Consider the following 17,612-nt stretch of genomic DNA (forward strand, 5'->3'; position numbering starts at 1 on the left):
CTAGCTTGTTCTCTTTGTTCTTCTAATTTGATTATTTCCATTTGTCTTAATTGTAAAGAGGAAGTAGATACTTCATCGATATATTGCACTAAAGACAAAGAGGGAATGACTAGGTGAGTCGGAAGAACCACTTCTCTCCCATAAACTAAATTAAAGGGAGAAGTGCCGATTGAAGCTTTCTTCGTGATTCTATCTGCCCATAAAGCATTTACCAGCGCTTTGTGCCAATTCTTTTGGTTTTGGTCGACTGTTCTTTTGATAATCCTGATTAGGTTCTTGTTTGTTGATTCAGCCAATCCATTACCTTGTGGATAGTAGTTGGCAGAATATTTCAGTTTGAACCCTCTTTTAAGCGCAAACTCAGTCATAACATTTCCAGAAAAATATGAAGCATTATCAAACATTAAGGCCGTTGGCAATCCAAACCTAGTGATGATAAATTGATCTATGAACTCAATAATGTTTTCAGAATTGACTGTCTTGAGAGGAACTGCTTCTACCCATTTAGTAAAATAATCGGTTGCCGTAAGGATATACTTATGCTGCTTAGAAGAGTGAGGAACGATCTCACCTATTATGTCCAAGCCCCATTGGCTGAATGGTTGCTCGATGTTGACCGGTTGTAGCGGCATGGACGGTTTCCTTTGTTTTCCTGCAGCAGTCTGGTAGACTTGGCATTTCCTTATGTGATTGTATGAGTCTTTGAACAGCGTGGGCCAATAATATCCTGCACGCAAGATTTTATGTGCAGTCGCATCTCCGGCATAGTGTCCACCTGCTGGTCCGTCGTGGAGTTCCTGCAAAACCTTTTCGGCTTCAGTTTTCTCAAGACATCTAAGAAGCACAGAATCGTAATTCCTATTAAACAGAACATCATTTATGAGCTGGTATTGTTTAGCTTTTAATCTCAAAGCTCTTTTCTTGGTATGATCCAGACGTGATGGAGCATACCCGTTCTTAAAATAAATGGTGTCAGCATATAATGATTCTGCGTCGTTTAGGCTTACCTCATACGTTTGTACCTCTTCAGATGATTTCTCAAAAATCTGCGATGCTCCAACTAACATTTTACAGAAGCCTTGACCTCTTACGATGTTTGCTGGTTTGATCTCAAGATCATATTCTTGTAAAGCGGTAATCCAATTAGCTCTTTTTTCGCCCACGTCCTTCTGTACCAGAAGGTTTCTTACCGCTGGAAACGGTACTACAACTTTGGTGTGGGCTTTAAGCAAGAAAGGTCTGAAATATTTGATCGCTTTGAAAACGGCATATGCATGTTTCTCTACGTCTGAATAATTAAGTTCAGCACCTTGTAAGTTCAAGCTAAAGAATGTGATTGGAGCTTCCGCTTTTTCTTGATTTGCTTGGGTCAAAATCGTGGCATAAGATTTCTCTGAGGCAAAAGTGTATAAGATAAAAGATTCTGAAAAATTTGGGGTGGCCAAAGATGGAGCATTAATGATAGCTTGTTTGATCAAGTTGAATGCTTCGTGCTCATCTAGACCCCATTTGAAATTTGAATTCTTTTTTATCATATTTTGTAAGGGAGAAATAATGCGTGAAAAATCAGGGACAAACCTTTTCACAAAATTGATCTGTCCAAGGAAAGATTGCATGGCTTTCTTGTTATGGGGTATGGATATTTCGGAAATTTCCTTGATTCTGTCGGGTTCTATGTGAATACCAGATTTCGACACTATGAATCCGAGCAATTTCCCTTCGCTTAATGCAAAGAAAGATTTCTTTGGGTTGAGCGAAATCCCATACCTCAAACATCTTTGAAAGATTTGCTTCAAATCTTTGAGATGGTCGTTTCGTTTTTTGGAGTACACTGTTATATCATCCAGGTAAATCACTACTGATTTATTGACTAACCCTTTAAACGCGATGTCCATGGCTCTCTGAAAGGTAGCTCCGGCATTGATCAGACCAAATGGCATCTTCCGATATGCATAAGTGCCCCATTTGGTTCGGAACGTAGTCTTTAACTGATCATCGGGATGCACCAGTACTTGATTGTATCCTGAAAATCCATCCAGGAAAGACATTAATTCTGAGCCTGCTACTGCCTGTAATATTTGCTCCATAGGTGGGAGGGGAAAGTTGTCTTTCTGACAGGCTTTGTTGAGATTTCGGAAATCGATACAGATTCTAATGTCTCCGTTTTTCTTCCTAACGGGCACCATATTGGATACCCATTTGGAATGTCTGACGGGGAAAATTATTCTGGCTCTCAACAACTTATTTAGCTCAGTTTTTATTTGATTTTCTAAGTTAGGGTGTATTTTCCTGAGCTTCTGCTGGACAGGTTTTTCATTGTCAATCATAGGGATAACGTGTTGAATGATAGAAGTGTTGTATGTTTTTAGCTCATCGTAATTCCAGGAAAAAACGTTTTTGTATTGTCTCAGAAGACGGATATATGCTGATTTCTCTTCAGGGGCTAGGCCGTGGCCTAGGTTAACGTTTTGTGGCTTCTGATCGGTACCTAGGTTTACTAATTCATAGTTCAAAGTAGAACTGTAGAGTTTAGCATTGGCGGACCTTTTAAACCGACTTTTCAAATCATATAAATCTTCTAACTTGACCACTGATTTCGGTATAGCATTGTCAGTGCCATTTGGTTGTATTTGGCGATCATGATGGTCTTCGTCAATTATTTGATTTGAGTAGGATCCTTCAGAAGTAAGGAAATTTACGATGTCAGGGTCATCGTTGAATACTCTCCAATTGGTGATGTTGTCAGGGATGGATGGTCTAAAGATTAATTCTATCGAAAACCTATCAGGACTAAAATCCTCGGAGGGAATAAGTCTAGAGGCTACGTTAGCTAACAGGTCTACGCTCGCGTTTTGAATTCTTGGAATTGACGAGATGTTGAATGCTATGAAATGTGCAGTGAGATCTTGAACTAAAGATTGATAGTGCTTTAAATGACTTGACAGGCAATGTATGGTGTTACGTACCTGTTTGACGACGATCTCAGAATCTCCAAAGACTTGAAGATGCTTAACGTTCAATCCGATTGCTTTGTATAGGCCTTGGACCAAGGCTTCGTACTCCGCTGTATTGTTCGTGCAATCGAACTCAAGTCTGCATGTGAGCATAATCTTGTTCCCGTCTGGGCTAATCAGAACGCATCCTGCTCCTGCTCTCTCATTGGATTTAGAGCCGTCAAAATATAATTTCCAAAACAAAGATGTATTTACAGAATTATCTAAAAAACTAAAACATTTTGAGTCATCAGTTTGGGAGAAATTTTCAACTTGGGATAAAACTGAATTCTCTAAGTAAGGTGAGATATGAGCATTGAAATTGCCGAGGAAAGAATCTACTGAGTAATTGCCTACAATGCTGCTATTGTAAGTTATGGCTTCATTTTCTCCTTCCAATTCTGTCACTATGTATTTTTGGTGCAACTCTCGTTCAACCTTTATCTGATTTGGTTTACCATTGTATGGTAACCACATGTGCGACCAGTCGGTTGAGAAATATCCGTGGAGTTTCTCCGACCAATCCCTGCTAAGAATCAAACCATAGAATTCAGGGATATCAGCTACTAGAATGTCGATAACCTGACACACTTTTGGGTTAGACGACAATCTTATGGTCACTTGATTAAGTTCACCAATCACTTCGACTTGGGATCGATCAAGTTGAACTATACGTACTACGGATTTTTGAGGTTGAACATTCAATTTGGCACATATTGACCTGGGTAAAATATTCGTTGAAGCACCAGAATCGACCAAGCAATTGTGCACGTTTTTATTGAAGATTTCATAGGTGAGAAGAAAAGGAGGAGTATGAGATCTTGATCTTCCTCCAATCAAGGCGATGTCATTTGGATCAATCTTATTGATCACGTTGGTTGGAGGTCTTCCCATATTGTGGGAAGCTACAGCTGTAGGTAAAGATGTAGTAGGCACAACATGTAATTCTTTCATCATTATTTTCTGTTGATGTTTCAATTTGCTCAATTCATACAGAGTAATATTAGCCCTAGTCTTCTTCATGTCATCAATGATGTTATACTCCATTTCATCCGACACTATCAGTGTTCTTGATGGAGGTGCTTGATCTGATTGGACTGGGCTAAGCTGGGTCGCTTTAGCAGTTGTCTTTTTTGTTGCGACCTTATCTTTTGTTGCAGGGCTTGCGCCCTTCTGTTTAGGGGTAGTTTGGGGAGGATCAAGTTGATTTTTGCTTCTTGTGCTAACAGGAAATGCTTCTTGATCTTCTTCTTGTGGGAGGATGAAGTCCCACATTCCTTGTAGTTCCACAACTTCTTCATCGTCGGTCTGCCCTTCAGTGGCATTCTCTTCTTCTTCTTCATCTTCAGATTCAACGTTTGAGACAGCACTGGGTGGCTTTACCTCCATGGGAGGATTTCTTTTAAAAGTTCTATAGGGCTTTTTCGAAGAAGTCTCTGCTACTTGTTTCTTAATGTCAATCATCTCATTGGACATGGCCTTCAACACTTTTTGTAATCCTTCCAAATCGAAAGGATCTTTCGTTTGCTTCTTCTTGGTGTCTTCTTTGAAAGAGATTTTCTTAGATTTGCGTTCTTCTAAAGCGGATCTCTTTTCTAGGGCTACCACGCGTTTTTCCACTGCTAACGCCTCTGTCAAGTTGTCAACTAAGGTGGTCTTGTTTGCCCTATCTACGAAGATAGCCAAGTTTGAAGGTAAAGCCGTAATGTACCATTCACATCTTACTTCCTCGCTGGGTTGTGAAGCAGCGGGGATTTTGTTGAGGATCTTATTGAACTGTAAGTTAAAATCTTTAATGGATTCTCTAGCCTCAGCCTTAAGATTAGATAGGTCATTGATCAATGTCGCAGTGGATCTATCATCACCGAACTTGGTAAGGAATTGACTTTGAAAAATGTCCCAACTTGTGATGGATCCGGAAGGTAACGAAAAGTACCATGACCCGGCTGTTCCTTGCATTGTATAGGGGGAAAGCCGGATGACAGCGTCTTCGTTAGTAACTCCGTTGAGATTAACAGAAAGCATGAAATTATTGATATGCTCTTCAGCTAGCATGCCTGTTTCTGGATTGAATTTAGGTAGCCACTTCTCAGGATGGGCCGGTATTGGGCTCAGGGGTGGAGGCATCAACACCGCCCCAGGATTGTTCCATGGAGACTGGGCCATCGTTGAGTTGTTAGTTATTGAAAGTGCAGAATATGATCCCTGATGCTAAGAAGATGAAGATATTAAGATCTTTGATGTTTGAAGAGGAAGGGTCGTGGAAGATGGGTGAGTGAGTTGGAATGAAGATGTGGGTGGTTGACTTCGCGGTGAGGGAGTTGAAGTGGATGAAAGAGTCTTACTGTCAGACTCTGGTGGTGTTTTCCTTGCTCTTTTTCTGGTGGGGAGAGGGAGTTCACTTGGTTGTATGCCAAATTTCTCACTCTTTAATCTGGTAAGGGGATGAGCAGGGTTGTACTGCGAAGTCACGCTGCTTTTGGATTTATCAGACCTCTGGTTAAAAATAGAGAATCCCTGGAGTTTACGAATCAGAGTTTGAATTTTAGGGGGTTCAATGATAGATTGGTCTGATGTATTCGAGTATGTAGCAGCGGTGGATACTCGAGCGACTTCAAATTCCGGGTTTAACCGTGTTGGAGAAGTCGAGGGAGTTGTTGAGGGTGTATTACTCTCAGAATGGTATTTAGATATTGCTTTAGATGCCATTCATAGTTCGTGCCCTCCTTCTAGCGCCAAATATGTTGAGGGCCCCGAAATCGGGTCGACAACAAGGGGGATACCCACCCGGTCGGGAACCTGGTTGGCGGCTCCGTGCCCGTTTGGTGTAGCGGGTCCGACTGGGGATGATGGGACCAGCTTCCCAATCTAAAAGATGTGTGTGTGTGTAGATTTTGAAGATACTAATCAAAAGGTAATTTTAAACTAATTTAATTCTAGACTCTAAACTGACTCTATGCTACTGTAATCTAACAAAAACAGCACATCTAATCTATACTAACCCGGGGTAAAATTCTTTCATTATGCGATCTAAAAAGATTTCATACAATAACTGGTAATAAAGATCATTCAGCTATCATAAGAATATAAATCAATTAAGATGAACCATTCTGCATAAGAAGTTAGGCAAAACAGTTGTGAACAACATATCGCATAATCAGTTGTTCATATGTCAAGCACAAACAAATGATTCCACCGTACAAAAGTGCCAAATGGTAATCCAGACATTCATACATTAACATATAAGCAAATCAGCTGTATATCACTCTAAGAATATGAGCAGAAATTAATCAAGAGATAAAAGTACCATTTATGACTGACTTCACTCACAAACTTCAAGCAATAACGATTTATCTCTACTTACTTCTAACATCTACTAAGAGTACAGAAGTGCAACATCAGTAGCAGATATTAAAATGTAAACATAAATAAATCTCGATCCGTCCATTCATCAAAAACCCCCTCCGAGGGTGCAAAAGTGCATGTTCTGAGGACAAGTTTTTTGACAAATTTCCGGACCCTTCTCCAAATGCCATGAGAATGGTTAAATACTACTAACCGACTAATTTTAATTACACAAATTTAGGGAACGGCTTCAAATGACCGCCCTTTTACTAAAACAAATTTATTTCTAAAAACTGAATCTAATTTCTAACCATTTCTGTATCTGCTCCTTAGTGTTGTAAGCGATGCACTGTTCGCCTTGAAAGAGTCAGCTGATTGTCCTTTCCTTTTGTTCAAGTTTGAAAATTAGAAATAACAAGAGCTGGCACCTCTTTCTGACAAACTAGAAGATATTTTTGAAAGTCTTCTTCTGGAGGAGTGTCTTCACGGCGTGTATACTTAGTACAACTCAGAGTTCTTTCAAACTAATTGTGATGTTGCTATTTCGGTTTCTGGCCGTGCGGATGACTCAATGAGTTGGGGACTTTGTTGCCTGAACAATTTTCTGAATTGAAACTTGTTTCCGTTCTTTGTTCCAGGCTTTTCTGAGATGTCCTTCCCCTTAAGCGTTTTTATTTTTGCTTTACCCAATTTGGGCTTCAGGATCTTTCGTAAACGCTTTGCTTTTGTGCGCCTTTGACTCTGAGTCCTGAATAGTCTATTTCCATTAGTATTTGTTGAGTGATACTCTGGAATCCGTGGTCCCGCTGCATGCGGTATCCATTTGCGAAGTCATCTCCTCTCTGTTCTTCTAGCTCTGGCGCTTTTCCTTATATGTTTCCTGCATATAGATTTATATTAGTCGCTGCCTTATAGTTCACGCAAATGAAAAGAGACACGAAGAAAAGATTGACATGAAAGCATTAAGTTCTAATGAATGCATAATCATGACACCCATTATGGCTTGACTCTTCGAAAAACGCAACACAATCATCTTTGGATACATAGGCGTACAATCATTAATTTCCCGTAAGGTGCGCGCCCAATTTTGGGCTTACAGATCATGCTGAGGAATGCTTGCGATGAATGGTTTCTGCGATTTGCATCGCAGCGTCGAAGATTGCGATGTAAATAAGCGCCATCGCAGCAATTGATAGTCTCGCTTGTCGCAGATCGCAATTTTTGTAGGATCGCAGATCGCAGATTTTCAATTTATCACCTTGTGCTGCTTATGTGATGCTGTGACGTGCGACGTCGCATGTCGGTCGTCGCGGTTCTTTAGGTTTTCCCCTTTTGAGCGCTTTTGATGCATGCGATGCGATGGGTTTCGCGTCGCTCCTGCGCAGCGTATTTATGCGCTTTGGGAAAACGCTTCTCTCTACCTTTGCGACGCGATATAGCTCTTAGGGAGTTAAATACAAAATATTTCTTAACAAAATATTTTTTGGATTTTTGGTTAAGGGTCCCCCTTTGCTTGATGTTATTGCTAATATCAAACAAAGAGGGGGGTTGTTGGTGACCACAACACCTGGTCACTTCATGAAGTCTATGTCAGAAAACATTGGGCCTCAATAGCTCTGAACCAAGACAAAACTTGTTGAAATGCTAAAACCAAAATCTCTTATGATTATGAAAAATATATCTCCTCCCCCAACTTTTAAATTTGTCATCAAGGCTTCTAGAAAATGATTTCTTGCTTGTGGTTTTCATATCTATATATCAAAGCATGTTGAATTGCTAATTCATTTTTTTCCATAATGGATAGTACCTGTCATTTTCAATGCATGGTGCATTGTATATTTGTATCTATGACTATAATGTGCAATTTCATAAGCTAACAACTATCATATACCTAACTTAAGCCTACCTTCAATCTCAATCTATCAAGCAATATATAAAATCATTCAATTCAATCAGGATATAAAAGAAATTGAAATGTTTAGCTTGGTGCAATGACATAAACATAATGGCATCAATTAAGAATCTAATTTATGTAAATTATATATAGCTAATTTTTCTTTTTTACTTGTTGTAATTCTTTCATGATTGATTTTACATTGAAGAGGTCTTGAGAGGTTCCGTTTTCATTTTTTTCTCTTTTAAAAAATATATTTGTAGAGTTGAATGTATGGGCTCATTCGTTGTTATGTGTCATGTTTAACACTCCCTCCCACCCTCTTTTCTTTTTCAGGTTGTGGAAGGTGTTAATTTTAACTAACCTAACCTCCATGGTCTCATTACGAAGATGGGGTTACAAAATTTCCTCCTCCAAAGTTAACGAAATCAACTTTGGACAACATCATCACACTCATCTCGTCAAAAGATTTCCGACAATATAAATTTTATGTCAATCCAACTCTTAGATTGAAACTTTTGTTCAATCAAATACCATCATATCACATGATGCCACATCAACATTGCACTACCACGTGGCATCCACATGGAATTAGATCAGTAGGTCCCACCAAACTTGACCTCGTGGTGCTTTTACGTAGTTATACTTTATATTCATCCTCAATATTAAATCTAGTGTGTGTAATATTTCCCCCTAACACATTATTTCTCAACCTTCAGATCACCAAAACTCTAAATCTCCACCTTCGCAAGACCTACAGTGGAGCCCACATGTTTCCATGTAATCGCCACAACTAATGTGGCATCCTCCGCCATAGCTCTCCTCACGGGTCTCGTAACACCGACGACCTTTATTTCTTTACTTCATTTCCACATTATATCCGGTCCATAAGATAAATCTAATGTGCACAATATTTACCATGGTGCATTATTTATGCATCCCCCAGATCTTTCAGGCTCCCTTATGTCCATTCAATGGTATCTGGCCCTAGCTCACATCTGGGGCTCCACAAATTTGCATCTTTCCCTAAACTGTAGATATCCCAAATCTCAAATACATCATACACTTGAGTGGATCTGACCTTGAGTTGATAAAACCTCCAAGCATGCCCTGCTTTGGATACTTCAACCAACTAATTAGATATATGAATTATTTCACATCCGATGCATTCCAAAAAATGAGCAAGCATACACTGACCAAATGCCTAGTCTCCCATATACATTCATTAGGCCTAAAGTACATCTGGCCTAGATTAAAAATATTGTCAATGACTTATCCAACCTTGGATATAAGTATGATTCTCTACGATACTCAAACTTAGAAATTCTAAAAATTTCAAGGGACTTTTCCCAAGCTTTCCTTGAATCCTAGTGTTGCTCAAAACACCATTTCTACAAAGTTAAAACCTATATTCAAACCCTGAACATACCAAACATTATGCATAACCATAATACCACCAAAGGACCAATCAACATGCCTATTATTAGGGACTAAAATAGGCTAGGCCATTGCGAACACTATTCTGTAAATTCAAATACAACAACATATCATATATTACATCATTTTAAGTCCCTTGCAAGGAAAATCATTCAACAATGTTTAAACAATCACAAACCCATGTTATTCACAAATTATTAGACAATGGAAATCACAATCCATAGTAGTTTTGTCAAGCACATCTGGCAGTCATACATGGCCATATGACTAGCTCTACACTTCATGAACATATCAATAAATGCAAAGGTCTCCAAGCCCCTTATGACCATGAGAAAATACATATAAAAATGTAATCATAAATAAATAGGAATAACACATTCCTCTATTAATAGTGTTGATACACACATTGTCATATCATATAACAATCATTATTCGTCATTCATAGTGCACACATGTACAAGTAAATACACATATTTGATTAACTGGAATGACCGGGAATTGAGGGAGGGAATTCAACTCTCAACCCAACCACGGGCCAACTACATTGTCATATTTCTTGTAGTTGATCACCCACGAGACAAATTCAGAGTCCGAAGATTTAATTGTTCAAGGGTATTCACACCAATAATTAGTCAAACAGATAATCGGAAGAGGGGTCCGATGTCCAAGTGGTTTGTCAACTACCTCCAATAGTAAGAACCATAACGACCCACTACCCAAATAGAAATCATTCACGGGTACCCAAGGCTCGGTGAAGTATTGTTCAATTCTAGGGGAATGAATACACTATATAGGTGGTTTATCACCTGGGTTTTCTAGGAAAGCACTGCAGGAGTCAAGATCCCGCTATCCAGGTGGTTTATCATCTTAGTAAGCAAGCGAATCATTCCCAAGGAAAAAAACTTAGTGGTTTATCAATGCCTTTCAACAATTATCTAGGTGTCTAAGCCTATTGAATGGTTTATTAGCCTTCCAAAAACCACCCCAGTGGTTTATCAGCCCCAGGGCAAGCACTAAGTGATTCAATTATGCATTGAAAATTCACTGGCCAACCAATCACAGGAGCACACCATTGGCCTCAATAAATCACAAAGAACATTGTCCTAATTACAGAGTATTGGCTAGAGAATGCCATTTCTCCCTTGCAAAACCTCATTCGCTACCACTTTCGTGCTCTGTGTTCTATTGTCTTCTACGCATTCTCCATGTTCCTTGTTTGTGCAACTCTAATTAACCTCTCTTGTCAATCTTCTCTACTTTTCGCCCCTTCTATTGCATGTTAACCACACCAACACTCCCTATGTGAATATGAACAACATGGACTTGTCCTTACTGCAAGATTCCCGTACACAACTTTAATGCTTGCACCAGTAGAGCCGTAAATTTGTCAGGGAGATAGGTAGTAAAATAAATGAAGTGGCTTGTGTTTATATTCAACACAAGAAAATCCTCCTCCTCATACTTGTGAATCTATGTCCACTCCTCCAACCCAGTGATTACATGTACATCCACATTATTTACATTAATTACAATTCATAGTGACATTTATAAGAGGGTAGAAAAAAGGGTTGTCACATTCCTTTATGTTTTCCTTTAACTTTGAATATCCTTCTTTAATTCAACTTGGTTCGCTTGATTGTTGAGACCCCATTTATAAGGCTTTATGTCCCTTTTAAATTTGGAAATTTACTATGTCAAATTTGTGGTCACTGCATCTAACCTAAAAAGAATCAATATGTCATTATGCTCAAGTATAGTTTCCAACCTTCTTACTTTTATTAGATAACTTGTATCAATTTGTGAGTGTTGTCATCTTTATGAATTTTTAGACCGGCAATTATAAAATTCAAGAATCTTTTATTGCACTCCAAATCCATAATCCAAAATCATAATTCTAACACATTCTTACCAAATTTCACATGAAATTCACAAAACATAAAAATAAAACCTAAACCAATTTCACACAAAATTACACAAAAAATAAAAATAAAAAACCTGAAATAATTTCACACAAAATTACCAAAAAAACAAAAAATCTAAAATAATTTGACACAAAATTACAGGAAAATTAAAAATAAAAATTTAGCTTCAGTTTATGTCCACAAGGGCAATTCAATTTTCCATGGTGATGACATGAAGTATTATGTACACCATAAGATTCAAGATTCAAATTCTCAGTGGGTCAAGTCAACAAAATAAAAAAGGTCAGGTGAGGCATCCCTAGGTGAGGCATTCCTCCTTGTGACGCTAGTGTGAGGGAGGACTTTGGTACCCCGAGGTTCTTGGTTCAAATCCTCCTTCAGTGAATAATGTAAACATATGTAATATGTAATATCTTACAAAACAATGTAAACATATGTAATATGCTACAAATAATGTAAACATATGTAATATGTAATGTCTTACTAATCTTAAAAAAATTAGCAAAATAAAAATAAAAAAACACAAAACAAAACAGAAAAACACAAAAATCTTAAACTTCTCTAATCCTTATAGTGTATTATTTTTATTTTTATTTTTATTTTTTTTTGGCTTTTCTCCCATTCTTAACATTATTGTTTCTTAAAAATAAACATGTTTTTTTATTATTCTTAAAAAATGTATACATTGAGCAAGCTACATACATGCTAGACCTAAGATGTGACATTAACTTTAGTAGAAACAGATCAATTGGTGAATGAAAGCTTAAATATAATATATGTTTCTTAAAAATAAACATGTTTTTTTATTATTCTTAAAAAATGTATACATTGAGCAAGCTACATACATGCTAGACCTAAGATGTGACATTAACTTTAGTAGAAACAGATCAATTGGTGAATGAAAGCTTAAATATAATATATAAGGTAAATGTTATTTCGGAAAGAAAAACCAAAAAAAAAGGTTAATAAAAATAATAATCAGAGCAAGTGGGTCACCGGGTTATTGTGCAGACAAGCATCTCAACTACTTTTACTTTTTTGAAAGTTTGTGACAACAATTAGACTCCAGTGCCATGGTGCAGCCAGGACACTGCCCTGCACTTTCACTTTAGGTAATCCAATTTGCTTTAAAAGCGCTATGACAGTCCAACCTGCCAAACAGAAAGTAGGGGGGAATATTGAAAAGAGTATGAACAATGGGCTATTGTTTAATTTAAACAATATAAGTTGCAGGTTCCATAGAAATGATGTGAGCAAGTTCAGCTCCTCATTGGAACATGGGGGGTAAGAGCAACCCTCGTGGTGGATTGACACCATTCAGATCGTTCGACGATTCCTCACATCTTCTCCTTGAAAAGTCCAAGAATTTACAGCACCAGAATGAGCAGTACCAGGGAGAGATTTCCACTGTTGAGAACTATTCAGCAATTACATATAACTATGGACACAGATCTTATCATGATATATGCTTCCTTGCCATTTTTATGATATTTGTGCTGGCAACATATGCAGGGGGTGTGTTTTCCATTGCCCATCATAATAACAACTATAAGCATGTAGGATCCTTTGTTTATCACCATGATTCCAGCAGATGTGCGAGAGAAGTTGCTGATCGGAGTTTGGCATCACCTAAAGATGCCTCCCTATTGATTACCAGAGATAAATTCAAGGATGAAGAAAGAAAACTACCCACATTGATCTCTAATAAACTGCAACTGCAATTTCAGCATCTAGGACATCTTTCCAAGGAATTGGTGTGGATGCTTGCAGTTACTCTGATTTTCAGTACTCCTTGTCTATTTGGTCTGCTATGGCTGCTCAACACTTTCACAAAACACATTGTCTATGCCTGCTTGCCTTTCTTCATCCTCATTCCCATTTTTATGAATACATTATGGTTTGTGGCATGTGCAGTCAATCAACATTGCAAAGAATCTTTTAGCCTTGCTCTCAGGATTTCTGCATTTCTGTTCATATTTGCATTATGTGGGATCATTCTTTTGGTCATCTATTCAAACAGAGACAGCATAGAGCTGACAATTAGAATACTTCACACTGCTTCTGAAGCTCTTAGAAGAAACATGGGGTTGTTATTGGTTTTACCTGGGTTAACTTTATTGCTCTTTCTGTACTTGGGATCCATTATTGTTTTCCTCTACTTTGCCCGTATGAACGGTAAAGTTATGCCCAATTCAAAGATTGAAGAGTATGAATATTTATGTGGGCGAGTTAGTGGGATTGATTGTTGTGTATGGAAAGAGGACCCCTGGGTACCTGCCTACTATGGGATAGCCATTTTCACAATAATATGGTCTGCAACAACAATGTTTGAGGCTCAAGTGTATGTAATCAGTGGTACAGTTGCACAGTGGTACTTTCAAATATCTGTTACCTCCTCAACTGCAACCATCAGACATTCTGTCAGGTCAGGAGTTTCTCCGTTGTTTTCTGTTTTTTCTTTTATTTGAGCAGAGAAGTTGCAAAATATATATGTGAAAGGAAGCTGGGGCCGGAATGGCATCAGGTAAAAACTTTAATTAGTGGTTACATAGTGGGTAAACGTCACAACTTATGCATGCTATTAAATCCTTTGACGTGTTGGAGATGCAAACTGAGCTTCTCAAAGGGTTATTTAATGCTTCTTTGGGGGTTAATTTTATTCATTTATTCTTATATTTTCACTTTTAAATACTGAAATAAGGTAGTTTAATGAATTTTGTCAATTTCGTTTCAAAAGAACTTGTTTCTGTTTCTTATTTTAATTTTTAAAATCTAACAAGTTTTAAAAAAAATGTTTAGCTAAGCGTTTATTTTCTTTTAGTTTTTGTGGAATGTAAGGAAATGGTTAGTTATCTGAGATTTTGAAATTTCAATAATAATTTTTTTTTAGATAATTTGGTTTTTTTAACAATAATAATAAATCAGTTTGTATTGGCCTATAACAGACAGAGATAATTGGGTCTGCAGTATGTCCTAAAATTGCTTCTGCTTGGCTAAGAGCTCGTCTTCCTCATACATAAGGAAATAGGTTAACGGCCCAAGCCCTAGAGGCATGTGGAAGGAGTGAAAGTCTGCCCCCTTACTGACCACCAGCAGGTTATTGCATTTGCCATTAGTAGCCAGAGATGATTGTCCTCACGGCTGATTTGACCACTAAATTATGATAAATTTTCCCACATGTAAAAAAACAAACACATATGATTATTCCCATTGTTAATTTAATAGCTAGATCATGATAATTTTTTTACTATTTATTTACAGAATTATATATATATATATGATGAAAAAGTACTCCTCGCACAATTTGGATATTACTGATTACATCTCTGTAAGGAGTGTTGGATCTTTCAATAGTCCTCACACAAATTGTATTCCGGAAATTTAAGAAGCAAATTTTTAAGGTTCCAGTTGTTAAAAATATTACAAAGTTAAAGATATTACTAAGTTGATCTTAAATGGATATTTTTATTATTTTTAATAAAAAATTACTTTACAAAGTTAAAGATATTACTAAGTTGATCTTAAATGGATATTTTTATTATTTTTAATAAAAAAATTACTTGGGTTTTGATTGATATATTTTCCTTTCCAATGCATATCAGTTCTGAACTGGCTTGCCCTCCAAGTTGAGATTGGCTAAGTTAGGATTTATATAGAGAATGTGGCATACAACATAGCTGGAGAAAGCTAAATATCTATTTTGGCCTACTTTTTAGCTACGTTGTATGGTCAAGAATGCTTTTGAGAATTAAGGGTTCATCCACTGGAGAGCTTTCTTGTTTGGAGAGATTGCAGAATATAGTTTTGAGGCCAGACCAAACGTTGTTCTTTTGTTGTTTATTTTTAATAAATATATTTTTAAGGTGGGATGGGTGTGTTATTCACTTCATAAATTGATTTTTGGTCTTTTATCTGCAAAGTATGATATTTTCAGAAAACTAATGTCTGAGTTTACAGACATGGCTACTTCAGCATACTTCCGCAGCAGTGGAGTGAGAGAAATTCTTATATTTATTTTTATTTATAATATAAAAAATTTACAAATTATTTCAACATCTGTTAAAAAAAATTGGGAGAGAAAAGAATCATAGCAACAACCATATATAAAATACAATTTTTTTACTGGAAAAACTAAAATGGAAAAACTAGTTAATAGATTTATGATTATCATATAGCTTAAACACAATTTTTCAAAGTCTTAATCTATGAACTCTAATACACATGTAATCCATGACTCTAAATCTATGGGCTCTAATACATTTAGTAATTGATAAGCTCTAATGTATTTAGTACTTACAGTTTACTTTTCTTAGACAAATTTATCTAAACTAGTCATGAATTTTTGCTAAACTTTGCAGGAATGCATGTGGTCCATAAGATTTGTTTTTTCTCAATAAATTTATCTGAACTGCTAATATGGCCGAAATTTGCAGGAATGCATTTGGTCCTTCATTTGGTACGGTTTGCTTCTCAGGCCTAATCTTTGCAGTGGTGCAAATGATTCGAGCAGTTGTTGAAAAGGCACGCACCAGTGGCAAAGCCACTAGTAGATCATCAGGTCATGGGGTTTTCAATTTTATACTTGGTTTCTGTCTCAATTGCATATTGTCAGCCATGGAGTTTGTGAATAAGTTCACAATCAACTTCGCAGCAATTACAGGGGAAAACTACTGCTCTTCTGCCAAGATGGCATACGAGCTTCTGAGGAGAAATCTTCTTTCTGCTGTTGTGGTTGAAACAGTCTCCACACGCTTACTGTTTGGAATTTTCTTTGTTGTTTCTCTTGTTTATGCCATGATGGTAAGTAAGCACACATTTATTTATTTATCCTCCCTGTTGCAATATAACATACCAAGATGAATTAGTGAGAAAAAAATTATGATTTCTTGCAGGTTTGGATAATACTAAAGGCTGCAACTTCACTTGGAAGGGACGCCTATTATGTGACAGCTTTTGCGTGGCTGGTGCTTTTCGTGATTCTCGGCTTCTTTGTTCGTATTCTGGACAATGTGATAGACACAGTGTATATTTGCTATGCAATAGATAAAGACAGAGGATCCATCTCAAAATCAGAGGTCCATCATGTGTACGGCCTGCTTCCTCTCTCCAGAAACGAAACATCTTCGCTTCCTACTGTTTAGTTTCTGCACTTTTTATCAGACATACAAAACAGAAAATCATGTGCAGACCACTACCTGGCCTCTGATGTTCTCTAGCTTGTGTAGACCAGTCCTCCTCGTCTCACCCAAAAAAGAGAAAGGAGATTTCTGATTACCGTCTGCTTTTACTTTTATCATACGAAATTTGAATTCAGAATTTCGCCCTGAAAAAGACAATGAGTTACAGAGAGCATGAAAAAGACAATGAGTTACAGAGAGCATGTGTGGGCATTTGAATTTTGGTTTTGGTTGAGAGGCTTAGTTTAAAAATTAAAATAAAATAGACCTGAAAGGGTGAGGCAAATAGAATTGATGAATTTGTTTTATAGGTATTTTTTTTTAATACCAGCATAGATTCATCTTAAATACATATTTAATATAAGGGATCTGATTTCTTCACTTGCAATTTTTTTTATGAGTGGATATGAGCAAAATTTCAATTTTGATGACAGGACACAATGAGATGAATTTGTTTTATAGGTATCTTTTTTTTTTAATATCAGCATAGATTCATCTTAAATACATATTTAATATAAGGGATCTAATTTCTTCACTTGCAATTTTTTTTATGAGTGGATATGAGCAAAATTTCAATTTTGATGACAGAAGGACACCTTACACATCATAGGGCTGTAGAATGAGCCTCTCTGCTCAAAATGAATGACAAGAAATTAACATGATATTAGGATGAATGACAAGAAATTGACATGATATTAGGATGTGCATACATTCATTTTATTTTGGAAAGAACTTTGAAAATTTTCATAATATAATATTTATTAAGCAAAGTCTTTATAAAAATCACATAAGAGAAATTGTTGGCCTTTTCGAACCCATAAGTGTGGTTCATCATCAAAACCAG

At 37.0% G+C, this 17,612-nt stretch overlaps 1 protein-coding gene across 1 annotated transcript; it reads left to right on the forward strand.

Annotated features, from left to right (window-relative positions):
* Window positions 1-12,660: 12,660 nt before the first annotated feature.
* Window positions 12,661-17,149, forward strand: LOC149234094 (uncharacterized). Its single transcript, XM_089461105.1, has 3 exons — window positions 12,661-14,016; window positions 16,025-16,391; window positions 16,484-17,149. The coding sequence occupies exons 1-3, from the start codon at window positions 12,869-12,871 to the stop codon at window positions 16,730-16,732; spliced, it is 1,764 nt and encodes a 587-aa protein (XP_089317231.1). The 5' UTR covers window positions 12,661-12,868; the 3' UTR covers window positions 16,733-17,149.
* Window positions 17,150-17,612: the final 463 nt, after the last annotated feature.

The sequence above is a fragment of the Pinus tabuliformis genome, chromosome 8 (assembly GCF_031772625.1).
Source record: "Pinus tabuliformis cultivar Carrire ecotype Pingquan chromosome 8, CPIR1, whole genome shotgun sequence".
NCBI classification, from domain to species: Eukaryota; Viridiplantae; Streptophyta; class Pinopsida; order Pinales; family Pinaceae; genus Pinus; species Pinus tabuliformis.

Bases quoted from the DNA above. Each gene is read 5' to 3' on its own strand.
- LOC149234094 (XM_089461105.1), top strand. From the start codon at position 12,869: ATGGGGGGTAAGAGCAACCCTCGTGGTGGATTGACACCATTCAGATCG. The intron at 14,017-16,024 runs GTCAGGAGTTTC...CGAAATTTGCAG, and splicing joins ACCATCAGACATTCTGTCAG to GAATGCATTTGGTCCTTCAT. The intron at 16,392-16,483 runs GTAAGTAAGCAC...GATTTCTTGCAG, and splicing joins CTCTTGTTTATGCCATGATG to GTTTGGATAATACTAAAGGC.